At 39.6% G+C, this 25911-nt stretch overlaps 4 protein-coding genes across 4 annotated transcripts; all 4 read right to left on the reverse strand.

The window, feature by feature from the left end:
* Positions 1–1717: 1717 nt before the first annotated feature.
* LOC130461872 (uncharacterized) lies at positions 1718–6722 on the reverse strand. The gene is made up of 3 exons (XM_056830133.1): positions 3799–6722; positions 3363–3711; positions 1718–3270 (listed from the first exon to the last, which is right to left on the reverse strand). The coding sequence occupies exons 1-3, from the start codon at positions 6064–6066 to the stop codon at positions 2621–2623; spliced, it is 3267 nt and encodes a 1088-aa protein (XP_056686111.1). The 5' UTR covers positions 6067–6722; the 3' UTR covers positions 1718–2620.
* A 5865-nt stretch (positions 6723–12587) lies between these two features.
* LOC130462042 (uncharacterized) lies at positions 12588–13610 on the reverse strand. Its single transcript, XM_056830373.1, has 2 exons — positions 13451–13610; positions 12588–13373 (listed from the first exon to the last, which is right to left on the reverse strand). The coding sequence occupies exon 2, from the start codon at positions 13329–13331 to the stop codon at positions 12762–12764; it is 570 nt and encodes a 189-aa protein (XP_056686351.1). The 5' UTR covers positions 13332–13373; positions 13451–13610; the 3' UTR covers positions 12588–12761.
* A 99-nt stretch (positions 13611–13709) lies between these two features.
* LOC110791136 (uncharacterized) lies at positions 13710–16658 on the reverse strand. The gene is made up of 4 exons (XM_056830012.1): positions 16610–16658; positions 14919–15176; positions 14065–14225; positions 13710–13982 (listed from the first exon to the last, which is right to left on the reverse strand). Exons 1-4 carry the CDS (start codon positions 16656–16658, stop codon positions 13710–13712), a joined length of 741 nt encoding a protein of 246 aa, XP_056685990.1.
* A 2468-nt stretch (positions 16659–19126) lies between these two features.
* LOC110777997 (probable serine/threonine-protein kinase CST) lies at positions 19127–25621 on the reverse strand. The gene is made up of 6 exons (XM_021982560.2): positions 25164–25621; positions 24009–24349; positions 21590–21725; positions 21356–21492; positions 19831–19954; positions 19127–19742 (listed from the first exon to the last, which is right to left on the reverse strand). Exons 1-6 carry the CDS (start codon positions 25219–25221, stop codon positions 19309–19311), a joined length of 1230 nt encoding a protein of 409 aa, XP_021838252.2. The 5' UTR covers positions 25222–25621; the 3' UTR covers positions 19127–19308.
* Positions 25622–25911: the final 290 nt, after the last annotated feature.

Raw genomic sequence — 25911 nt, forward strand, 5'->3', positions numbered from 1 at the left:
CAATATAAAAAAGAACATAAAGTACCAGAAAAAAGAACAAACAATATAACAATTATGAACAATTTTATGATGAATTTTAAAGCCAACATGAAAGAACAAACAATACAACAATAAGTTTGATGAATGAATTTAAAAAACAACAAGAAAGAACAAATAGTACAACAAGAAAGAACAAACAATACAAAAAGAAAGAATAAAAGATTAATGAAGAGTTTAATTATGAACATTAACCATATGATTATTATAAACAAACAAATAAACAAGAAAGAACAAACAATATAAAAAGAACATAAAATTCCAGAAAAAAGAACAAAAAATACAACAATTATGAAAATTTGATGATGAATTTAAAAAACAACATGAAAGAACAAACAATACAACAAGAAAGAACAAACAGTACAACAAGAAAGAACAAACAGTACAACAAGAAAGAACAAACAATACAATAAGAATGAACAAACAGTACAATAAAAAAGAACAAACAGTCGACAAGAATGAACAAACAATATGAGCGCGTCGTTTTGGGGTACAGCCAGAGCTGGCTGTACCCGGGTACAGCAGTTAGCAATTGGGTGCCCACAGCTTGTGTGGTGACATGAGATCTATCAACTGGTGGGCCCATTCTTGCAAGCCCAAAGTCTGAAAGCTTTGCTCCAAAATTCTGAGTCAAAAGGCAGGAATATTTACATCAAATTATTAATTTTTTAATACTAAATCATTAAACAAACACATGCATGTGGTATTTGTATAACACGATTGACGTTACTATTTCTGGAAGATTATTCCTATCTTATTCTAAGCAGCTAAGCTTAATCTTGGAGTAAAAAAGTTTCATATCGAATAATGAATTTGAGCTTCTAGACCAATATTGAATTTTTTTTATTAGGGCTCAGATCTCAATAACTAAAAAAATATTAAATAATAGGCAAATTTGTCAAAAATGACATTTTATAACCCAAATTCTGCAAAAAAAAATGACTGAGTTTTTCCGGTCATTGACTTGCACGTGAAAAACACGTGTTACTCCATTTTACATGTTGAAACGAAAAAAGTTCCCTTAAACACGATAAAATATATCAAAATCGAGCACTACCACAACAAACATCATTTTAGCAGTGCGTTTTGTTGAAAATATAGCAAAATGAAGCCAAACGTGTTGCTCACGTGCAAATAAATGGCCGGAAGAACTCACTCAATGCTGAAAACTTCTCTTAGGTTGTCTTTCGTAAAAACATTTACATTAAGGTGTGATTCCACAAAAGAAATATATGAGGTCATTTTTCGCAAAATTTGGGTTATAAAATGTCCTTTTTGACATTTTGTCTAAATAATAATCATGAAAAGCAGGTAGAGTAAATTTTTCATCGTTAAATTAGTTTTTTTTTTTTTTTTTTACTGATTGAGACTTTTACTTATTAACTTAATACATACTTTTACTGATTGTATTTTTTTTTTTCCCTATGGAGTTTCTAAATGCTAATTAATGACAAAACATTTTGTTTTTCTGATTGAAAGTTAATTTTAAAGAGTATTATGTTAAATTGAATATTACTCCGTATAAAATATGAAAAAACATACTACTTATTCGTTACCATATGAAAAAAAAAAGGCCAATGCAAATTCAATAGAATCTACGGTTTTTTCATGAAATGCCCCTGAGGTTTGCAATAATGCACCAAATACACCCGCGCGTTTCAAAATTCATAAAATACCCCTATTTACTCAAAACTGTTCACCAAATACCCCTATTATGACTTTCCGTTAGTCCTCCGTTAAGTCATGTTTAAAATTCATAAAATGCACCTAAATATAAAGGTTTTGCATAGTATACACCTATTTGTAAAGTTCTTTGCACCAAATACCCAAACTTCATAATTTGAATCCAACGGCTAGTTTTAATTCAATATAGCCGTTATGTTCATGCTGCCTATAAGTAAGGCTGTTGTTCACTTGACTTGCTCCATGTTTAGCCCTCTATTTCCTAAATAGCCATGAGTTCTAATTCAAAAACCGGATCCTCTTCCATCCCAAGTTTGTCATACCTAAGAGTTCCAAATAAAAACTGCAATTGTGGGAGAAGATTTGCAATTAGGAGCTCGGAAACGGCTAAAAATCCGCAAAAGCTTTACTACAAGTGTGATCCTTGTGATAATTTCAAGTGGTGCAAAGGTTTTGTTGAGCAGACATTTGATGAAGCTCAAAGCAAGGGAAACAGAGCTGATGAAAACAGGGGAATGCAAGAAGAAAACAGGGGAATGCAAGAAGGAAGCAGGGGAATGCATGAAGAGTTGAAGCTATTGAAGAAGAAACTGAAACAACAGAAACAACAATTCAAGTTTGCAATAAAAATTGGTGTAATAATGTTTGCATTTCTAATTTGGATAGCAATGAAGTAGAGTTGTAACAAATTTCAAGCAATAACATCACTTGTTTAAGCATATGAGCTTTACAAAAACTGATTTCTAAGTGGACAAATGCCACTGAAACTGCACAAAAACATCTTGTCTAAGCAATTGTGTTCTTTCCAAAAAGTGATACTAATTGTAAATTGCCTAAGCTATTTTAACTTTGTGCACCTACAATTCACCAAAAACTGACTAACTTTTAACTTTGTGCATGGTTAAGTTGCTGTGTTTGCTCTTTTCCTCCCCCTTGAACCCCCTTGTGATGTACTTGCTCCTGCTGCTGCTGAAGTGCTTGGTCCAGTGCTTGGTCCTCCATTCTTACATGTCCTTGAGTTATGACCAAACTCCCTGCACTTTCCACATTTCACATTGTTGTTTCTCTTCCCCTTCCTGGGTTCATTTGGTCCTCTCTTTCTCTTCTTAGCAGGTCTGCCAGCTTGTCTTTTGATGACTGGAGGCTGAATGGTAGGGAGAGAAAAGTTAGGCCACTGTGTTGGGTCTGACATGGGGTGAATGTGGTCTGCATATGTAAGCTTGTATGCAGCAGACTTGAAGAATGGGGAGACAAAATCAATGGGGTTCAGCCTTTGGTCATAAATCACCCTGAGTGCATGCTTGCAGGGGATTCCAGAAATTTGCCACTTCCCACACCCACAGCTTCTAGTTGATAACCTGATGGGGAAGTTCACATGTGCATCTCTGACCTCAAATTCCCCCCCACCACAGGCTGTAGCATAGCAGAACCTAGACTCTCCTGTTCTTTCATCCACCTCTTTCTTGGCATACTCAGTCAACTGACCATCCTCCATATCAATTGCCATGTCAAATCTTGCCCCAACCCTCTCCATACACCACTTTCTGATTGCTGTACAACAACACAACAACATACAACATTATACACAGAACATCACAAACATCACAAAATAAAGGAACAGAACATGAAGTGGTGAGCTATACCTTCCAACAATGAGAATACAGGCATGTCTCTGTATGGTTTTGTGCATGCATTGAATGACTCCACAAAGTTTGTTGTGTTGTGATCACAACAAACAGCAGGGTCAAACATATGCCTGGACCACTGCTCCTGGCATGTGTCCAAGTATGCAGCAGCATTTGGATCATGAGCAGTGATCTTCTCTAATGCTTTACCATACACATACTCATTGTGTGCATTTGCAGCTATCCAAAACAGTTTGAAGAAAGCAGATCCACTAAATCCATTGTTTTTGCAATTCATGTACAAGTGTTGGCAGCAAACTCTCCTAGTAGCTCTAGGAAAAGTATCTCTCACTGCCAAGTCAACTCCCTACACAGGATATGTTCATTTTAGGCCAATCATATCTGTTGCAATATTATAAAATTGAAACAAAAAAGGAGCAAAATAAACATATACCTTCATCCTGTCACTGATGAAGGTCCAATCATCTTTGTTGCAACCCTCTTGCTCAAACATCTGCCTCAAGCATCTCATGAAATGTGTCCAACTATCACAGCTCTCAGTGTCCACTATCCCATAAGCCAGAACAAATATTTCATTGTTCCCATCAATGCCAACAGCTGTGAGTAGGATTCCCTTGTAAAACCCACTTAGATGAGCCCCATCTATTCCAATTATAGGCCTGCACCCCCTCAAAAACCCCTTGACTTGAGCAGCAAAGGAGAAGAAACAAGCTCTGAACTTGGGGTTCACATCCCCACTTGTAGCACCCCATGAAATCAGTGCATAACTTCCTGGGTTTGTCTGTTTAATCATCTCAGCATACCTAGGAAGCAACTCATAAGCCTCAGCCCAACCACCATGTATCTTCTCTACTGCCATACTCCTTACTTTGTACAACAATCTCTTTTTAACCCTCAATTGAAATGTCTCCTGTGCATACCTTCTCAATGTCTCAACAGGAATTTCAGTGTTGGCCTCAATTAGACTCATCATGTTCTTACATAGCCACTCAGAGGTCACCACAGGGTTCTCCTCCAATCTCCCACAAGTTTTGTGGCACCCACTGATCCCCTTAATAGCCCAACTGACACTGTCAAACATCTTACTTGCATGTATCCTCCAGTCACAAGTTTCTATTGCACACACTGCAGTGTACCTCTTACTGTCAGCCCTCTCAACACTTAGTCCAAACCCCTCTTGTATGCAAAAACTCCTCAAAACATCTAGGAAAGTGGACTTGTCTGGAAAGATCAACCAAGGTTCTAATTTGATGGACCCATATGGTTGATGAGTCCATATCTTTCCATTCTTGTAGGCCTTATCCATCTTACTAGAACCATCCAAACATTCCTCAAACAATAAGTCAGGCACATCATCTGTTATCACCTCAGCCTCCACATCAGAGTCAACCCAATCATCAAGTTTATCCTCCTCTAGTTCAGAGTCTGGTTCAGATTCCTCCCAATCTGAATCCTCACTCTCCTCTTCTGAACCTATATCCTCAATATCAGTGAACACCCTTGCACTCTTTGACCTCCCTGTACCCTTCCTACCTATGCCCTTCCCTTTGGATACCCAAGTTCCAGCTTTCTTGGCAGTCACTTTGTTCACCCTGAACCCTGTAGGTCTAGTTCTGGCCCCCTTCCTTTTAACAGCTTCAGACTGATTCTGTGTTGGTGTTGAATGGGGTGGCTGATCATTTTGGGTGTTCTGTGGTGGTGGGGAATGGGGTGGTTGATCATTTTGGGTGTTCTGTGGTGGTGGGGAATGGGTGGGGTGTGTTTGTGGTGATGGGTTGGGTTGCTGTGGTGGTGGGATGGGCTGCTGTGTTGTTGGGGTGGGTTGCTGTGCTGGTGGGATTGATTGTTCTGGAGTTGGGGTGGGTTGCTGTGGTGTTGAGGTGGGCTTTTTTGTTGTTGGGGTGGGTTTTTTTGCCTTTGGTGTGGCCTGTTTTTGAGTTGGGGTGGGTCTCCTCTTAGGGGTCAGTTTCTTGGCTTTAGGAACCTTAGGAGCTTTTGGAGTAGTTGGCTTGACTTTGGCCTTTTGTTTTGGTTTAGGAGAAGTAGGTTTTTTGGAGGGTGAAGATTCTTGTGTGGGTTGTGGTTGAGAGGCTCCTGGAAACACCTCATCAGCACCATCCTTGCTTATAATCCTCACATACTCAGTGCTTAAGTCCTCACAATCAACCACAGGCACCTCCACAGCTATTGTGTACTCCATTTGTTCTTGAAGTTCCCTTAAAATGTCCTCTCTCTCCTGTTTTTTCCTCATTTCCTCTTCCTCCTTTCTTTGAGCCATAAGAAGTTCATCTTGTCTCTCTTTGAGCTTTCTCTCACTCTCCTTCCTATGATGCTCAATTGTGGCAACAGCATTTCTAAACACCACTCCTGGTTTGTCTGTACCCTCAACCCATATTTCAGCAGTGTCCTTACCCCAATTCCATCCCCACATTAGCTTCATTGTCTTATCATCTACCAACTCAACTCTACCACAGGGAGACTCAATAAACAGGGCAAATGTACTAGGTAAAAACACATCCTGCCTAACAGATTCCTCAAAAATATCCAAAAATAACCTCAAAAGACGATACTTTTCCATGTCTGTAACTCTCACATCAAAGCTATGTGATCCATGATGCAATAACAACCACATTGCAGTCATCCTAAAGGGAAAATTTAAGGAAAAAAAACATGAATTTCGATTCAACCAACAACAATTCATCAATAAACAACCACAATCATGATCACAATGAAATTCAACAGGTCACAATCACAACTTACAACTAACCAAACAATTATTCACAACAAATCCAAGGAATAACTAACTTCTAACCAATCAATTAATCTCAACTGACAATTTCAAAAAATCACTGACAATTTCGCAAAACCCTAACCCTAATCAATTTCGCGAAAAAAATTGTACTTTACAAGCAAAATAAATCAGCGAAGAAGGGATTATTACCTTGAAGTAGATAATCCAACAAGGAAAAGGGCCCTTGTTCGTCCACTGCACCCGAAGCTCTAAATCGCCTCCAAGTTGCCCCCTTTTTGTCGCGAATTCACCAAACGAACACCCACGAACTCGCCAAAAGAGAACGCAACAAATTTCACTAAATTCTTGAAGATCTACCCAGAATTTTGTCAGTTACAGTAGAATTGATGAGGGTTGAAGAACAGGGGAAAGGAGAGAGAAAGAAGAGAAGTTGAGAAGTTTTTTTTTTTTTGGAATTTCAGTCACAATTGTTACCTAAATCGCGCCAAACAACAATTAAGGGCAAATTGGTAAAACGTCACTAACGGCAAGCTAACGTCCGTTAAATCCAGGAGCATTTAATGAACAGTACGGAACTTTAGGGGTATTTTATGAATTTTGAAACACGCAGGTGTATTTGGTGCATTATTGCAAACCTCAGGGGCATTTCAACGTATTAAATCGCGAATACGAAGGGCATCAGAGTTGCCGGCCCGTCGAGCCAAGCACGTAAGCGTGCAAGGCCCAACGAGCCAGCAAGCTCGCGAGCAAGGGCGAGCAAGGCCAGCCCATTGGGCGCGAGCACGCAACAGCACGAAATAGCGCACAGCAGCGACGAACGAGCAAGGCCCACGGCCCAGCTGCTCGGCGCACGCGCTGTGGGCTTCGGCCTGCAGTGTGTCGCTGGGCGCGGGCATGCGGTCCGTGTTGCTTGGCTTGCACGGCTTGCTAGCCGGCCTTGCTTCTTAGCTTGGTCGGTCAGTAAGGTTATGTAAATAACCTTACAACCCAATTTCCAACTTAGCACAATTCATATTACTCAAAACCCTAGAGACACAGAGAACCCTAATTCTCTATGTGCCTCCAAAGTGAGTTCTTCCCAAAAGCAAAGTATCTTGATCAATTGTCTAAGCTACGATTATCAAGACGGATCTGGTCGTGTCGGTGAACCTAGAGGAACGACAAGTGGAGTTCTTTGTTCGTGTTCGTTGACAGATTATTGTGGAAAACACGCTTCGAATGTAAGTTTGCTTAATCTGTGCTTTATACATGTTTCCTGTCTTTGGGGATTGTTCCGCACATGTTATTATGTTTAACTGTATTCCCCTACACAAGCCTCGCGGCTCACGCACGGCGCACAGCCCCGCAGCCCATTATGCGCGCGCGCCAAGGCTTGGCTGGGCCTGGCCTTGCGCTGGGCCTGGTCGAGCTTGGCGTGTGTTTGTTGCGTGTTTTCTTGCTGGGAGATGGCCCGGCTTCGTGCTGGGCCTTCGTCTGGCAGGCCTCGTCCGATGCTAATTCGTACGATACGCTTCCGATTAAATTCTCGAATCCGGAATTCATTTCCGATACGAACAATATTTAATATTTCCGATTCCGGAATTAATTTCCGTGTCGAACAAATATTTAATAATACGTTTCCGGAATTATTTTCCGATTTCGATAATATTTCCGATTCTGACAATATTTCCGTTTCCGGCAATATTTCCGATTTCGTCAATATTTCCATTTCCAATAATATTTTCCGTTACGTACCATATTTCCGTTTCCGGCAACATCTACGACTTGGATAATATTTATATTTCCGATACGATCCGTATTTCCGTTTCCGGCAATATCATCGTTTCCGGAGTATTCACTTGCTTGCCCTTGACGATCTCAGCTCCCACTGAAACCAAGATCCGTCGATTCCGAATATCCATAGATGGAGTATTTAATGCCATTAAATACTTGATCCGTTTACGTACTATTTGTGTGACCCTACGGGTTCAGTCAAGAGTAAGATGTGGATTAATATCATTAATTCCACTTGAACTGAAGCGGCCTCTAGCTAGGCATTCAGCTCACTTGATCTCACTGAATTATTAACTTGTCAATCAATACTGAACCGCATTTATTAGACTTATCATTAAATGCATACTTGGACCAAGGGCATTATTTCCTTCATCCCCTATATTCCTAATTCATGGATGCATTTTGATGATGGTTATGCTTTGAATGTTTGTTTGAATCGACCATGTTTGGTGAACCATGCTTGATGAGATGACTTTGGGTGAAATGTCTTGATTGTGCTTAATAAGAGTTATGGGTTAATCTTGTGGGAAACCCTTGCGAGATCTCACTCGCCCTCTAGAGCGATTTAGGGGTTTAAAGAGCTTGTTGCATGTGCTTAAATGCAACCGTGATTCCTACGACAGTGAGTTAGAGTATATTCTTCCTCGGTTTCTATTTTCTTTATTTCCTTTAATTATTAGTTTTTTAATAATTCGTTTGCTCAAATTTTCTATCCTATTTCCCTTTGTGTTTCATTGTTTTGCTCGTGGACGAGCAAAAGCTCAAGTTTGGGGGCATTTGATGAGTGACATTTATGTCGCTCATAGGGTAGTAATTTAGACATTAATTGAGTCGGTTTTATTATATTTTTAGCATTTATAGTCTTTATTTTGCTTGATTTATTATTTTGATTATTTATAGCTTATTTTAGTGTAATTAGTATTTTTATTAGTTTTTAGGTCTTATTTTCTTAATTTATTTATTTTTCTTTGTTTCGATAATTTATAGTTTAATTATTTTAGTTTTCGTAATAATTTTTCTATTTCTTTTTCTATTTACTTATTATTATTGTTATTATTATTATTATTATTATTATTATTATCATTATTGTTGATGTGGCCTAAAAGAATGCCACCTAACTGCTCCATCAAAACCCAGAAGAAAGAACTCAAAAGCTTGCCTACGGGCATTCTCCAAAACTGCACAGAGCCCAGGCCCAAAAGATAAAGAGGTCCGCATTGGGCCTAAACAAGCCTACAGGACCAATGCAGGACACGTGTCCCAATCTTGCGTAAACTCTCAATCATGCGGGACCAGTTCCCGAGTAACCCTAGCACTATAAATAGTGCAAATCCCTAGGTAAAAGGGCAATCAATTCTGGCTCAGCAATAGAAAACCTATATTTGCTCTGCCTTCTCTCTACAAATTACTTATCTCTCTAGCTTATACTTACTTAAGCATCGGAGGGAATATTCCTACGGGAATATTCCTACGGGAATATTCTTGTTTTGCAGGTTGCCAGAAGTTCGTGCCAGGTCATACTTGATACCTCCGAGGAGCGCGTGCCACGTCAGCACCGTAAAAGTTCCCACAACATTTGGCGCCGTCTGTGGGGAGGTACAGTGTCATGGCCGAACTACACCCTGACAGAGAGCATGCTAGTGAAGAAGAGAGACGGCACATTGAAGAAACGAATCGAATTGCGAATGCAGGGAACACACCAGGACGAATGCAAGTTGAGGTGGTGGTGGAAGAAGAACCAATAACCGAGGCGTCTCCACCAGGCGGCCATCTAAGCCCTAGCGTCCGAGACGTCGTGTTGGACGAGAATCTAGATTTGCCAGTATCGGTGGGCTCCCTACGCGAGATTTTAACAGGATTCCAACAGCAAATGAATCAGACCTTCCGACAACAAATGAGCACTACACTGCAAGATGAAATTCGGAAGAACATGTTGATCTACTGCGCTGAGAGGACAGCTCCGCAGAGGCCCCTCAATCTAGGCGTCAATCGGATAAGCAGAATGCCGCTCAGGTCCAACGTCTTGAGAGCTGGAGAAGGTTCTCGTCCACAAGCAAGCAGGGGAGTTAGCCCTGTGCCTGAGCACTCAGAATATAGCCGTGACCCGCCCACCTTCTTACCTCGAAGGGACCCGGTCCTACGACCATCATCTAGGGGAAGTCCCCCAGCCGTCTTGCGACCAGCTGCAAGGCGTCAAGAGCACTATGAGGCTGAATCTGAACTGTCAGACACCGGGTCCACCCCTGTGATGGAAGACCCGCCATTTTATCCCACTACACGTGGACCAACCCAGATGATGCCCCATAGGGTAAGCATGCGCCCCCGCCTACTATCAAGCCGCTGTGAGCTAACCTATCATATTCAGCAAGGATTCAACAACCTGACGTTAAGGCACATGAGTACCCCTTTTTCTGACGAGATTATGAACACCCCGAAGGAACCCAAAGTAAAAACCCCTACCATTGAAGCTTATGACGGGACCACTGATCCCGACATGCATCTTGTCGCATACCGCCACCACATGTACGTACAGCGAACCAATGAGGCCACCTGGTGCAAATACTTCCCAGCCACGCTTAAGGGAGTAGCGTCTAAATGGTTTGAACGGCTGCCTCCAGGATCAATTGCCTCTTTTAGCGAATTACAGACTTTGTTCTCTACAAGGTTCATGGCACACAAGGAAGAAAGGAAAACTAGCATGCATTTAGGACGGATCCAGCAAGGGAAGGACGAGTCCCTAAGAAGCTACGTGAAGCGTTTCAATCTGGAGGCGGGACAGATCCCAGACTTGCCCGATGGTGTCTCGTTTGATAACTTTATCAGGGGATTGAAGAAGGGCTCCTTCAAGTTTGACCTAGTTAAAAAGAGTGTAAGGACTATGGCAGAGGTCCTAGACGAGGCTGAAGCATTTATCAATGCAACGGAAATATGCAGCGCGTCAAAGGAAGGGAGGATTGGAGAAACAACAGACTCCTCCGGGAAGAAGGATAAGGTGGACCGAAAACCTCCACGGGTAAATGGCACATGGGCTCTCTCTAAAGAGCATGATACCAACTTTCCGGGGCACAAGAGAGAACGGCCGCAAGAGCGGGAATATTTCGAATACAACACAGACCTTCTCACCATACTAAAAGACATAGGGGCAAAGTACGACCTTGATCGACCCTTCCCCATGAAGTCCCCTGCTGAGACTCGAGATCCCAAGTTATATTGCCAGTTCCATGAAGATATAGGACATGAAACCAAGAATTGTAGAAGCTTGAAGAGGGCTTTAGATGGTCTAGCCTCCAAAGGACATCTCAAGAACTACTTACGGAAGAATGCTCAAGGCTTTGGAAAAAACCAATACAAAAGGAACAAGTCCCCTGCCTCGCCGACTAAGGGACAACATAGCGACGGAGGATTTGTAGCCGTCATATCTGGAGGACCAGCCGCTGGAGGACCCACCATGAGAGGACAGAAGGATTATGCTCGCCGCTTAGGGCAGGTGCTGCTGTCAGCCAAAGCGCCCATGGACCCATTCCCAAAGATTGAAATATGTGAGTCAGACGGTGGACGGATAGCCACGCCACACGATGATCCACTCGTGGTTGAATTCAAGATAGCTAACATGAGAGTTAAGCGCATACTAATAGACACGGGAAGCTCGTCCGACATAATGAGTCTAGAATGCCTCAATCGCCTAGCACACGATCCCAAAGCCATCGAAAGAATTCACTATCCCATCATTGGTTTTGGAGGGAGTATCATTCATCCTGTTGGCGTTATCACTCTACCAGTTCGAATTGGAGATAGGCAGAATGGGCGGAAAATGGAAGTAGACTTCTTAATCGTCAAAGACCTGACGGCATACAATGTCATCCTGGGACGGCCCACCTTAAACAAGATCAAGGCTGTAGTCGTCACCCATCTGATGCTTCTAAAGTTCGTGTGCGATGATGGAGTCATAGGCACCATACATGGAGATCAACAACAGGCTAGGGATTGTTACCTGACGACCCTCAACCCGTCAGCATGGAAGCAAGATCCTGCTGAAGTCAGAGGAAAATGAAAGCATGAAGATGAATCCCAGGTCACCAAAGAAATTGGACCCGTCCAAGTAGAAGCGGTCAAAATTGAAGAAGGTGGCTAAGAGTAGAACATCATTAGGGTAACCATTGTACTCAGAGCCTACAAAACGGCCTAGCTATTGTACTTAGAGCCCACAAAACGGCCTGTAAATACCCGTCTAGGACGCGGCGAATGTAGCAAGCAATTTAGTGAATTAACACTTATCTGACGAATACAAGTCTCTGTTGAAAGAAACTCACCAGAAAACAGTTCCTAAACTGACGTCCCTATCCGCTAAATAAACAATACCCAGTGCTAATAAACACGAAGGGTTTTGACACCCAGCATGACGCCTTTTCTTAGAAAAGCGCCCAAAAAGACTCAAACAAAGAGCAAAACATTCAGACATAAGACCTCCTCCTTGGATGGCGTCTAAAAAGACTAATCGTTTGACGGCCTGAGAAGTGGCCTAGATTAGCACCTCAAAATAGGCTCGCGAAACATTCAGACATAAGACCTCCTCCTAGGATGCCGTCTAAAAAGACTAATCGTTTGACGGCCTGAGAAGTGGCCTAGATTAGCGCCTCAAATTAGGCTGATCACCTAAAACACTGAGGTTTTCTGTCCAACATTTGGACCCAAAGAAAAAATTTTAAGAAATCAGTACCGAACTGATAGAATTAAAATACAGTGCACAACGGCACAGACTGTTTATACATAGCGCCCAAAGCGCAAACAAACCAAATCAAATAAATGCCCGAAGGCACCAAAGTTTTACAAACGCCCACGGCGTCATCTAAACCAATTGCAAGAAAACCTGCTCAAGGAAGAGGGGCAATGGAACTCCCGTCCTGGACGTCCTGGCCTTCAGGGGAGTTCACCTCATCTTCTTCGACGTCCTCCTCCCGGTCACTAACAAACTCGGGAGGATCTAAGCCCAAGCGCCTAGCCGTCGAAACAGCTATCTGGTGGGAGATACGGCGTTTGAACCAGGAAAAATCCTTCCCGTCCATAGACTGATCCCACGCCTTTTGGGCACTTTCCAAGATGGACTCCTCGCCCAACTTAAAAGAGCTTGCAGCCTCCTTGCGCACGGCCTCGATCTTCCCCTGCATGGCCTTGAGCTGACCTTCCAGAGCATTCACCTTTGAAGAGAAGTCAGTCACCCGTTCTAAGACGGAAGAGTACTCCTTTCTCAGCTCGACAAGCCGCCCCTCATGTTCTCGCAGGTTCTCTTCATATTTCTCAGCGTCCCCCTCGGCCTTCTTCAGCTCTTCCGTCTTCAGGGAAATCTTCTTATCCGCGTCCCAGTTGATCAACCTGGCCGTCTTCTCAGCATATTGCTCATGATTCTCGATCTGGTCCTTGTGCTTGAGCATCTCTTTGTGCATATCAAAGCGGTAGTTCCTACTCTCGGCACAGCGAATGAAAAGCTACCAAAAACAATATAGAATTAAAAAATAACGTACACATAATCATAACCACAGGAATCCAGGGGTAAGTGTCTCACATCAAGGACGAGAGACTGAATGGACCCAAAGAATCCCAAGTCAATCCCGGGGAGTGACCTCACGTATTCCTCAGGGATGGCCGCATACACATCGGCAAGGATTTTATCCTTCGCCTCTGAGCTAAAACCGGCAGAAGGAGGGATGCTCGCCACCTCGGTCGACGCATCCGCTTGAACATCTCAACTGAACCAAACACCAAGATTAATAAACATTGTGCAAATCCCAACCTGATTATCACAAATTTAAAGTACAGAGACGCTAACCAATTGGCGAAGCTGCAAGAGGAGTAGAGGCATTATCAGTAGAAGGAGCCTCAGTCTCCTTGCCTTTACCCTTGTCCTCTCTGGACAAGGCGGGGGCGTCAGCCGCCGCAGTCTGATCGACTGTTGCCTCGTCAGTTGCTGCTCCGGCAGAACCATCCATTTCGGTAACAGCGTCGGCTGGACCCATCTTCTTAAAGAAGGGTCGTTTGGGCTTAGGAGCCTCCGTTGAAGATGCCGGACGCTTTTTAGTAGCCGGCAAGATGGGTTCCTAAAAGAAAAAGAAATCAGCGACCAAATCATGACAAAAATAATAATAATAATAATAATAATATGAAGTATATATATATTACCTTGGCGACGTCGCCAGAGGCATCCTCACTGGACTTCTTGGAGGAGTCCTTCTTCTTGGCCTCCACAGCCTTGAGAATATCCTCGGTATATACTTCGGACAGCCAAGCGGGTACTTCCACTACACCCTTGTCTTCGGGAGATAAGCGATCCATGGCAGAACCTACAAAGCCAAGGGTTAGTAAAAAAAAAAAAAAAAAAAAAAAAAAAAAACAAAAGAGATGGAAGAAAAATGTCTGAAAATCTACTGGGGAACTACCTCTACTCAAAAAAGAACAAAGACCGACGGCCGAAAGAAAGACTATATTAGTAAACTGGCCGACATGGGGAAGCCAAGCATTAGGCACCCAGGCATGGCTTTTTGACGACAGCCGATACATCTCAGCCTAGAACAAGGGCTTCACTAGTCCCCACCCCCTGGACGAGAGGCGAGGGTAGGCGTCAGTTCTAGACAAATAAAGGGAGAGGTCTTCCATTCGGACAACGAACCACTTCTTCCTCCACCAAACCCAACTAGAGGTCTTACCCACCACCGTCTTATATCCCCGACGGCTATAAAGGGTGAACCATCCCTGGGGAGAACGAGAAGAAGGGGCAATAACTACGAGACGAAGGAAAGCAGGAAAGGAAGGGGTGACTCCACTCAAAGCACACTTGGCAACAAACCCAAAGACATTTGCCCAGGAGTTGGGCGTCAATTGAGCAAGGCCAATGTCATACCCCTCTAAAACGTCCATCACAAAAGGGTGCAATGGAAATCTAAGGCCCAACCTAAAGGCAGCAGTATAAACGGCTACCTCCTCTTGGGAGAGTTGGTCCACGGAGTCATGAGGTCGGGGGCTCCTAAGACTAAAACCTGGAGGCAAGAGTAGAAAACGCTCAAAATCGCGACCCTGCTCCCTCAGGTACCGCAGCCATTTCATGCTGGGAAAGATATCCGACGGGAACAGATTAACGTCTTCCTTCCCCCGGACCATAGGAGGAAGATTTTTTGCAAACTCCTCGTCTGAGGAGCTAGAGGAGTCATCGTCAAAATCCTCGCGGGGAACGCGGGGACGGGAAGCCACATTCTTTCTTCTCCTAGGAGAAAGTGTTGTTCTAGTGGCCCCGTCTCCTGTATCATGGGAAGAATAGACTCCACTCCTACTTCCTTGGGACGGGTTCGAAAAAGGAACCCTATCGTCCCCCTCTCGCGGTGCAGCCCATGCACGCACGTTAGCTGTCTGTCTAATTCGAGCCATACCGTCCTGCATAAGGGACAGGACGTCTGACTTTAGCAATGAATGAAAGGGATAGGTGTCATAACCCCCAAGACGCCTCCACAGAATACTATAAACAATAAATGAGAGAGGTCCCACAAGCATGCAAACAACAAGGTGTTGATAAGAAAACTTACCAGAAAATGATCAAACTGATGAGAAGTCTTGGCAAAATCCTCTAAACCCTCAAGAACACTGGACAACAAATCCAAGAACACTCAAGCGCACGCACCAGCAGATCTTTGGCAGAGCGGAATTTACTTTCTCTCTCTAAAAGAAAAAATCGCTCTGAAGTAACAAAAGAAAAATGAAAGAGGAATTGAAGCTTTTAAAAGAAAATCTAAGCTCGGAGAAGCCCTCACACGTGGCGTTCCTCCCTATCAAGCAGCCTACCCCACAGTGACAAGGGGCATCCTCCTTGAGGGGCAAATGATGTGGCCTAAAAGAATGCCACCTAACTGCTCCATCAAAACCCAGAAGAAAGAGCCCAAAAGCTTGCCTGCGGGCATTCTCCAAAACTGCACAGAGCCCAGGCCCAAAAGATAAAGAGGTCCGCATTGGGCCTAAACAAGCCTACAGGACCAATGCAGGACACGTGTCCCAATCTTGCGTAAACTCTTAATCACGCGGGACCAGTTCCCGAGTAACCCTAGCACTATAAATAGTGCAAATCCCTAGGTAAAAGGGCAATCAATTCTGGCTCAGCAACAGAAAACCTATCTTTGCTCTGCCTTCTCTCTACAAATTACTTATCTCTCTAGCTTATACTTACTTAAGCATCGGAGGGAATATTCCTACGGGAATATTCTTGTTTTGCAGGTTGCCAGAATTTCGTGCCAGGTCATACTTGATACCTCCGAGGAGCGCGTGCCACGTCAGCACCGTAAAAGTTCCCACAACAATTATTATTATTATTATTATTATTATTATTATTATTATTATTATTATTATTATTTATTTTCGTTTTTCACTTTTATTTCATGATTCTCCTCTCGTCTCTGTTTTTAATCTTGTAGGTGCACGTTGTATGGAATATCGGAGTACAAGTTCAAGGCCGGGCTAAATTATGTTACTTTGTCTAAGGAATTAGAGGAATGAAGATTGGGCTTTGTTACATGGGCCTTAAGCTGTTGACTGTTGTCTGCTGCCTTCTAGTAACAAACCAAACCACTGTACACACCATTGCTTTGCCTACACCACCATCTTACCTTATCCTACACCACCTCAACTAACATTCCCTGACATCCTACTCAAACCCAACAACACCAAGCGCAACCCATCCACCAACCTCGCAGCCCACAACATTGCACCCCACCAACAAACACGAAACCGACCATTATCAAGATCAAACGCATCAATATCGCAACCAAAATCACTCAAAATTGAACCCAGAAAACAGAGCAAAAACGGAGAATTTATGTTCGGCCGAACATGTAACGGAGTTCGACCGAAACGAAAATTTAGAGTTCCTGATTGTATGAGGTTTGGTCGAACCTGAATGAAGTTCGCCCAAACCACTACGGAGTTCGCCCGAACTAGAAACGGGTTCGTTCGAACCTCCATTAAAGTTCGACCGAACATTTGAGCGCTCAAGTTCTTGTACGGATTAATGAAAGCTCGTGGTTGTTGTCTTGGTGGTTTGTGCTAGGCCGTTTGATTCTCCGCCGTACAATTTGAATTCGATGGTGATGGACGATGGAAACTACTATTGATTGAACGGTGATGAGCGATGATGATTGGTGATGATGAAATTCTGATCGATGGAGGATGAACGGCGATGATCGTTGTTGATGATGATTGATAGCTTTGATGATGGTGGCTGTGATGAGATGGAACAGCGAAAAGAAAAGGGAGGATGGCTGATTTTTTAGTTATCTTTTCTTCTTTATTTTTCCTCCTCTTTTATTTCTTTTCTTTTAGCTAGTAGTATAAATAGTCAAGGGGGTATTTTAACTCAAAGGGGATGTAAATAATTAGTTTAGTTCTCTCTTTACTTAGGGTTTAGGGTTTTCATTAGTCTAGTTCCTAAGAGAGAAAAAGTGAGGAAAAATCAATGCAAAATTGGGGCTTTTCAAATTCAAGGGATTACAACTTGTTTTTGATGATCAACCTATTAATCAATGACCAATTTCTTACTCTCTCTCTCCTTATTTATTGCTTCATTTATTATTTTGATTAGTTTAGTTGTTTTTTCTTAATTTCATGTTTATGATTTAATTAGTTACTTTATTCTTTAGATTAATGTTTAGTTTCATGTTTCTAGTTGTTAATTTCTATAAATTTCATATTTTTATGTTGATAGAGTAGCTTATTGTTTAGGGTTTGGGTGAAAACTCAACCATGAATGATTTGAGGATTTGAGTTCGAAATTAGAGATTTTGCATGATTAAATTATTCCATGATTGAGTATACTTAAGCTTTGTTGCATATGAATTGATCACTTATGTGTAGCATTGTAACTTGAGGTAGTTGACCTTGGAAAATCAAGGGATTGTGACTTTGTGTTGACTATTTGTTGGTTAATGTTTAATTACCTAAGAGTGATAGAGTGTAGGATGGGAGTCCGCATTTTGTCATTTTAAGAAAGGATTCACATCGGGAGATGATTGGAATCCATAATTGAACCAATATCTCTCTCATGTGGTGTTTATGCATTATCGTCCCTAGTTTTGGTCCTCTTATGCTTTCATGATTCGTTGTTGTTTGATTCTCATTCCCTAACTCCTTTATCTTTGGTGGTATTTAGTTTGGTTGATTTAGTTTTATTTGATTAGTGATTTTTCAAAATCCCATTCCGACCTAGCTTATCGATTGATTAGCATAAATTAGCACACCTTAGTCCTTGTGGATTCCGACCCTTGCTTACCACTTTACTTGTGTTTAGTGGTTAGTTTAGGTAATTTGTTTGATTAGGAGAGACTAGTAAACGACCTAGTTTCCACCTCGATCAGTTGCTTCAAAAGAATTAAAGTTCCCATAAATACAATGTGGTCTTTCTTACTATGAATGATCAATTTTTGACCGTACTTATTAGATTGATTGTGTAATGTCAACTAATTGATTTGTTGACCGTTATTACCTTAATTGCTCCCTCCTTTTATGGCCTAATTGATGACCAATTAATAACCTTCTATTCTTGTTGATCTTTTCGACCTATTTAAAGGCTATTGATTCTTCCTCCAGGGGACAGAAAATTAACCTGTTGATCCTCTCCGAAAATAAAAACACAAAATCTACCATTATTCTAGGCATTGTTTAAGAGTGTTCTCAATCTTCGTATCCGTCCACACCGGATATGAAGAGGGTCGTGTAACCCTGGGGGTTGATTGCCATGAGTCCGTGTGTGTAGCGGGGCAAATCCAACTTTAGGGCAGTGATTAGTGTCACGCCACGACATAATTTAAGATAAGTCATTCTAATTTCATCTACTCTTAGTCATATCTCCTACAACACCTTGAGCTTGTTTTTCTGTATCATCTCCAAGCCTCCAAGCCTCTCCATTAAGTTTCAGGAGTCTCTGATCTACTCTCCAATTCAGTAGGATGTATATGATTTTTATGTATATCTTTTTGATACAAAAACAAAATGATCTTCCTAAAATGACAAACTGTTGTTTAAATGAATGGTTATCTGAGATCAAGGTGCTAGAGTACAATGAATCCTCGCCATTAAGGATAAAGAACAATTTAAAAAAATGAGATGCCAGTGAGTTATTTTTCTCAACAAAATATTCCCAAAAATCCCAACTCGTATGTGAGTTATTTTTCTCAACAAAATATCGTCCAATCATACTAAGGGTACACGATTTTTCTTTCTAGATGTCAACACCATTTTTAATATTTTACCATTCAGGCCAAAAAATGTGATATCACTACAATCCTACATGAAGAATATTGTGAGAATCATGTTCAAAACTAAAGTATATATAATGAGAAGCTTTAGCAGCATATTTCGGAAACAAAATTTAGTAGCATTACAAACATACATTTACAGACCTAGGGTATGGGCTCTGGGCCTTGGGCTGGAACCTCCACCTAGACGATGCGTCGGAGAAGGATGATAACTATGAGGCCTTCTAGTCTTTGAAGAGCTGGGCTTTGAGCTCTTTGGGTTCATTCTAATGGTACTAATCCTTTCCAAGATTATAAGAACCTCTGACATTGGGGGCCTGTTTTTCGGGTCATTTTGGAGACATCTTAATATGAGTTGGGCAAACTTGTTTATACCTTCGGGTGGGTACTCATCCATTCTCGGGTCAATTATCTTTTTTACTTTGGACTTCTCACTAAGCATGGGCCTGTACCAATCAACCAAGCTTGTCTGACCAGTGGGCCTACTTAAGTCATAGGCCTTAAAGCCCGTTAACAACTCTAGCATCACAACGCCGAAGCCGTATACGTCACTCCTTACGTATAAGTGACCTACATAACAACAAAAATTAATATAGATATATATCTATAATAATATGGAGTGAAATTAACACAGTAATAAGGAGATCGGAAAAATTACCAGTATTAATATATTCAGGAGCGGCATAGCCATAGGTGCCCACAGCTTGTGTGGTGACATGAGATCTATCAACTGGTGGGCCCATTCTTGCAAGCCCAAAGTCTGAAAGCTTTGCTCCAAAATTCTGAGTCAAAAGGCAGGAATATTTACATCAAATTATTAATTTTTTAATACTAAATCATTAAACAAACACATGCATGTGGTATTTGTATAACACGATTGACGTTACTATTTCTGGAAGATTATTCCTATCTTATTCTAAGCAGCTAAGCTTAATCTTGGAGTAAAAAAGTTTCATATCGAATAATGAATTTGAGCTTCTAGACCAATATTGAATTTTTTTTATTAGGGCTCAGATCTCAATAACTAAAAAAATATTAAATAATAGGCAAATTTGTCAAAAATGACATTTTATAACCCAAATTCTGCAAAAAAAAAATGACTGAGTTTTTCCGGTCATTGACTTGCACGTGAAAAACACGTGTTACTCCATTTTACATGTTGAAACGAAAAAAGTTCCCTTAAACACGATAAAATATATCAAAATCGAGCACTACCACAACAAACATCATTTTAGCAGTGCGTTTTGTTGAAAATATAGCAAAATGAAGCCAAACGTGTTGCTCACGTGCAAATAAATGGCCGGAAGAACTCACTCAATGCTGAAAACTTCTCTTAGGTTGTCTTTCGTAAAAACATTTACATTAAGGTGTGATTCCACAAAAGAAATATATGAGGTCATTTTTCGCAAAATTTGGGTTATAAAATGTCCTTTTTGACATTTTGTCTAAATAATAATCATGAAAAGCAGGTAGAGTAAATTTTTCATCGTTAAATTAGTTTTTTTTTTTTTTTTACTGATTGAGACTTTTACTTATTAACTTAATACATACTTTTACTGATTGTATTTTTTTTTTTCCCTATGGAGTTTCTAAATGCTAATTAATGACAAAACATTTTGTTTTTCTGATTGAAAGTTAATTTTAAAGAGTATTATGTTAAATTGAATATTACTCCGTATAAAATATGAAAAAACATACTACTTATTCGTTACCATATGAAAAAAAAAAAAAAGGCCAATGCAAATTCAATAGAATCTATACTATTATTAAAACACCAATGCAAGAAATGTCATCTTGTCATGACCTCTTATTTGGTAAATACATATTTTAAGTTTTTAACTACTATGCCACATCTCATTTTGATATTCCTTATACGTTCAAAATTATACTAACTCAATATAGTTAGAAAAATTATCTGAATCATTTCTTAATAGTCTCAAATCACTAATTAGTCATTAGTTTTACAAGTTACTAATTCTTACATGATAAAATTTATTAAAACATACTCAAAGAAAAATATATTGTAATGTACTACGTAAATATTAAATTTGACTCAAAACGAGAAACATAATAATCTAATTGATCAATATTTCTACTATCCGGAACATTGCCCGGGACACTAACTAGTACGTTAATAATAAAAAGTCATTTACCGCATTTAAAAAAGTTTAGAAAAAAATTACCTCATCTAACAAAATATTTGCAGCCTTGAAATCGCGATAAATAACGGTGTTTTCTGATGTATGCAAGAAATCAAGGCCTCGAGCTGCGTCCATTGCTATGCTAATCCTTGTACTCCATGAAGGTGGATCTACATTTTCTGCATAAACAAATTACATTATTTATTTTTATTTGATCAGTTTCTTTTTAATTTTTTTTTTAAAAAATTTATTGTATAACTAAATAAATAAACATACTTCGGAAAAGATGGTTTTCTAGACTTCCTTTATTTAAGTGCTCATATACAAGAAGAAGCTCCTTTTCTTCCCAGCAATAACCAATTAATTTGACTAGGTTTGGGTGAGAAAACTTCCCCAAGAAGTTCACCTCTGTCTGCAATGATAAAACAAATTTATTGAGTTAGATGTTAATATTGAGAGCATAAATTACCAATCTAATTGGAAGTCATTTGACTTTAAAGTTTTGTTTAAAAGTGAAAATGGTCCACCTTTTATATAAGTTGTTTATTTTTTGGGACAAAATACAATGATTTGAATGGTACCGTAAAAAACTTGATTCTTTGAATTAAAATAATGACCAAAAAAATCTGACATCGTGCCACAATATAATCGCAGATGGGAATGAAATCTTATGCAGGCGAGAAATGTAGACAGTCGTACCAAATATGTTTACGTAGTGGACGGACACAACAGCTTTCCTATTATACGTTAATACGAATTAGTATATTCTATTGTATATAATATTGTCCCATTGATTTACAACATGCATTCTTTGTTATTTTCAAAAGACAAATATTACATATTTATTTTTTAATATAATACGGAATAATAAAGAGTAATGAAAATTGAAGATATTGTTGCTGCAAACGTGCACATATTGATGCTCTGTGTTGAGAGTTGAGATTTTTCAATAAGTTTTAATAGCATATCTTAGTATCTTTCACCCTTTAATAATTATGATATTTTTTTCGATCATGGTATATACTACGGAGTACTAAGTACGTATACATGGTGATAACTAAAAATAATATACGGGATATATTTATTTATTGCATTGAAGTGTAATGTTTAAGTTTTACTACTGATCGACTTTCACTAATTAGATACCATGACACCATTTATTTATAGTAAGTAGGTACTCCGTAGCTAGTTTAAACTAACGTACGTTGATATGGTACTTCTATGGCCGGCTGTATGGTAAATTGGTAACGTACACTAAACATAGACTAAGACCGGTACTTATAGATTAAGTAGATAATTAGAAATATGTAGTTGGCATGGGATTGCCATGATAATTCAAACACATATAGTTGAATTATTTATGTTGGAGTGTTTGACTAATGAGCAAATATTCTTGAATGTTGGAGTAGTTAGGAAGAAAGTAATGGTCTAGCCTAGCTAGCAAACATATATAATAAATAATATATTAATTAATTGGTGTTTGACTCTCTCTTTGAAAAACAAGAAACATGTTAAAGTCATTTTGACTAAGTATGCATATGGTATGAGAAGAAAGTCACTCTACAATACCAAGCAATAAACTGGTCCAGTGATCCATTAATGTTAGCTTCTTGCTCAAATCGTCAAACTATGATATGCTTCTAATTCCTAGTGGCCGGATCAGATGAGGTCGCTTTGCTTTTCGTTCCAGAGTACCCTTACGTACTATGCAACTACTTAAATTAATGATCGCCAAGTAGCAGCAAACACTTACTCTCAGCTACTCTGATTGCTACAATCCCGGCCAACAAGTTATTTTCACTATTGCCGAGAGTTAAAACTTAAAAGGGTTAATTAATTTGCCACATTACTCTTGTTATCAGTTACTACAAATTTACAATTGCAGTGATCTAAACAACGTACTGTACTTGTGTGCACCAAATATTCAAGTTTTCTACAACAAGTGTCAAGTGTGTATGCAAAAATTATTGAAAATTTCAAGTGCAACAACTTGGCCTGTTAGGCTGATGCATTGTTAAGATCACCTTATTATTAGACCGGACTGCATATGTGTTTGTAAGTTACAAGTTAGAACTCATGATGATTTCAGAATCAATATTTACAAACTATCAAGTATACAATAGTAAAACAATAGCAATATTGTTTTAAATGTAAAAAGCAATATTTCAAAGTAAAAGTAACAAAAGTACTCGTATAAAACAAGAGAAATATTTGGAAAGTAAAACAAGAGAAAAAAAAATATAATTCTTACAAAATTGATGCAAAAGTGTGGAAAATTTTGTTAAACATCTTTAATGTGCAAGTGTGGAAAATTTTGTTACACCTCTTTACTGTGCAAGTGTGGAAAATTAAAAGAATAAAATGTCCCTTTTTCACCAACAAATATTGTAATGTCAATATAGTTTTGCGCAATAAACACCTAAGACTACACAATAAAAGTTTATTTCTATACTAGCTACTCCGTATGAACAACGAGCCTAATATACTCCGTACTATACTTATGATATCTTAATCTAGTGGTTTGATATACAAAAAGTTAAAGACTGATCATGATCTATGTACGATCCGTTACATATTCGAATTCTACGTCCATCTTTTTACTAAAGCATTTTTCCATTTTAGTTTCGCTTCCATAAAATTCTAAAATTTTCAAGAAAGAAAAGAACAAAAAAAAGGGGGGAAAAAGAAAACTTACTTTCCATTCTTTGAGGCCTTGGGCACTATCAGCACTGCATTTCTTGACAGCAACAGGGATACCAACACCAACTTTAGAAGGTGCCAATGTTGTTTTATCGATCCATCCTTTGTACACCCTCCCGAACCCTCCTTCCCCTAACACTGAATCCGGTCTAAAATTCCGAGTCGCGCTTTTTAATTCCGAAAATGTGTATACTTTTAAGTCCGGTTTTATAATTCGTCCTACCACCGGTGGCGGTGGCCCATGTACTCTTGCTCTTCCTCCTCCTCCTACTCCACCACCACCAACAACATTGTTACGTACCATTCCCGCCTTTTCTGGTGGTAAGTTACTAAACTCTACATAATCACACATTCAAAAACAAATGTCGTTATAAAGTATTAGATCAAGTCTAATTAGGTAAGTAAGATTACACGAGTTTTAACTTTAAAATAAACACTCTTCAAATCAAAAGTTCTTCAAGTTTAATCCTTTCATCACCAAATTAACTCAAAACCAATCAAATTTTTATTTATTGTATAAATTTAAGTGGTGCTTGTCCATCAATAAACCCAAGATGAACTTATACTTTAAAATCTACAAATTTTGGTGGAACTTGATTTTATTTAATAAACTGACGACTCGACAATTCCCTAAAAAACAATTCAATAAATATAAAGATATATGTATTTCAAAATGTTCATCAACTCCATATAAACAAAATATCTCTTTTAAAATGCCACTATCCACACAATATTCAAAGCACCTCGACCATGTTTTATTTGATTTTATTTTACTTGGAAAAAAGTGATTTGCAATCATTGGAGAAAGTTAAGCCACCATTTTTGACAAAGCTCATTCCTTAGTTACATGCTCAAAACTAAAAAAGTAAAAATCGATTTTCTTCTTTTTGCAGGGGTTAAAAAATTGATTCTCCGAATTTTGTTTCATTTTTGTTTAATTAATTCAAATTATAGTACCAATACTAACATTTATTAACATGTCATTAGATCATCTTCCCAATTTTTTTTGGGTCAACTATACTAAAAAAAAAAAAAAACACTTATGTCCTAACATAACATTTAGACATTTATAGTAAAAAAATGCAAAGAATAAACAAATAAAGAAGTTACTTAATCAAATTAAAATGAAACGATGATCATATATATTTACCTCGAGCAGTACTAACAATAGGATTGGTGACTTCTTCTTTGGATCCGCAGCACCCCATCTTCCTATTCTTTGAAATTAATACGATCGACAAAGTGACAAATTAACACCTCGAGTTCGTATAATATTTATACGAAGAAGACGACGGATATATATAAAGGATAATATTCTAGTTAAAAGACGGCTGCAGGATGGAGGAAGCAGAAGAGAAGAAGCAGAAATGAGAAAACTGTAGGCTTTGAATTTTCTGTGTTCTTTCCTAATTTTGATAAAGTCTTCTTCCTTTAATTTTATTTTAATTGTTGTAATAAAAACCCTCCAAATAAATAAAAACAAGAACAAGCTTTATGCCTTTATTAATCAAGGATGGTTCAGATTATATGGACTGTTGGGAGAGTAGAACATATGGGTGAGTTATTTAAGGGAAAAAAAACGAGAGGAGAAGACGTGGAATATGAACAGCTATAATGAGGCCTTGGGGGTGCTTTGGGAAATGAGAAGAAGACGACGACGACGAACAATTACCAAGTCAACGGATCTCGCTATCCTGCAGTTAGCTAGCGCCTGGCGGCCTGTTTTCATTCGTGGGCCTCATAGCGAGGTAGACCCGTTTCGGGTTAGTTGGATTATTTTCAAGTTTGGGGTTATTATTGGGTTGTGTAAAGTAATCCGGACTATTTGTTCACCATTCGAACACTACGGCCTACGGCTATGAGTAGGGATGATAACGGGTCTAAGGCCCTGTTCTTTA

This window comes from Spinacia oleracea, chromosome 5 (assembly GCF_020520425.1).
Source record: "Spinacia oleracea cultivar Varoflay chromosome 5, BTI_SOV_V1, whole genome shotgun sequence".
NCBI lineage: Eukaryota > Viridiplantae > Streptophyta > Magnoliopsida > Caryophyllales > Amaranthaceae > Spinacia > Spinacia oleracea.

What these genes read in the sequence shown, in the direction of transcription:
- LOC130462042 (XM_056830373.1), bottom strand. Translation starts at nt 13,331, where the DNA reads ATGCACAAAGAGATGCTCAAGCACAAGGACCAGATCGAGAATCATGAG.
- LOC130461872 (XM_056830133.1), bottom strand. Translation starts at nt 6,066, where the DNA reads ATGAATTGTTGTTGGTTGAATCGAAATTCATGTTTTTTTTCCTTAAAT. An exon ending in TCATCAGTGACAGGATGAAG is followed by an intron (nt 3,712 to 3,798) that starts GTATATGTTTAT and finishes TATCCTGTGTAG; the next exon opens with GGAGTTGACTTGGCAGTGAG. An exon ending in TGTATTCTCATTGTTGGAAG is followed by an intron (nt 3,271 to 3,362) that starts GTATAGCTCACC and finishes GTTGTTGTACAG; the next exon opens with CAATCAGAAAGTGGTGTATG.
- LOC110791136 (XM_056830012.1), bottom strand. Translation starts at nt 16,658, where the DNA reads ATGGTCGGTTTCGTGTTTGTTGGTGGGGTGCAATGTTGTGGGCTGCGA. An exon ending in GCAATGTTGTGGGCTGCGAG is followed by an intron (nt 15,177 to 16,609) that starts GTTGGTGGATGG and finishes CCCATGATACAG; the next exon opens with GAGACGGGGCCACTAGAACA. An exon ending in CCTCTGGCGACGTCGCCAAG is followed by an intron (nt 13,983 to 14,064) that starts GTAATATATATA and finishes TTTTTCTTTTAG; the next exon opens with GAACCCATCTTGCCGGCTAC.
- LOC110777997 (XM_021982560.2), bottom strand. Translation starts at nt 25,221, where the DNA reads ATGGGGTGCTGCGGATCCAAAGAAGAAGTCACCAATCCTATTGTTAGT. An exon ending in AGAAAACCATCTTTTCCGAA is followed by an intron (nt 21,493 to 21,589) that starts GTATGTTTATTT and finishes TTGTTTATGCAG; the next exon opens with AAAATGTAGATCCACCTTCA. An exon ending in CAAATATTTTGTTAGATGAG is followed by an intron (nt 19,955 to 21,355) that starts GTAATTTTTTTC and finishes CTTTTGACTCAG; the next exon opens with AATTTTGGAGCAAAGCTTTC.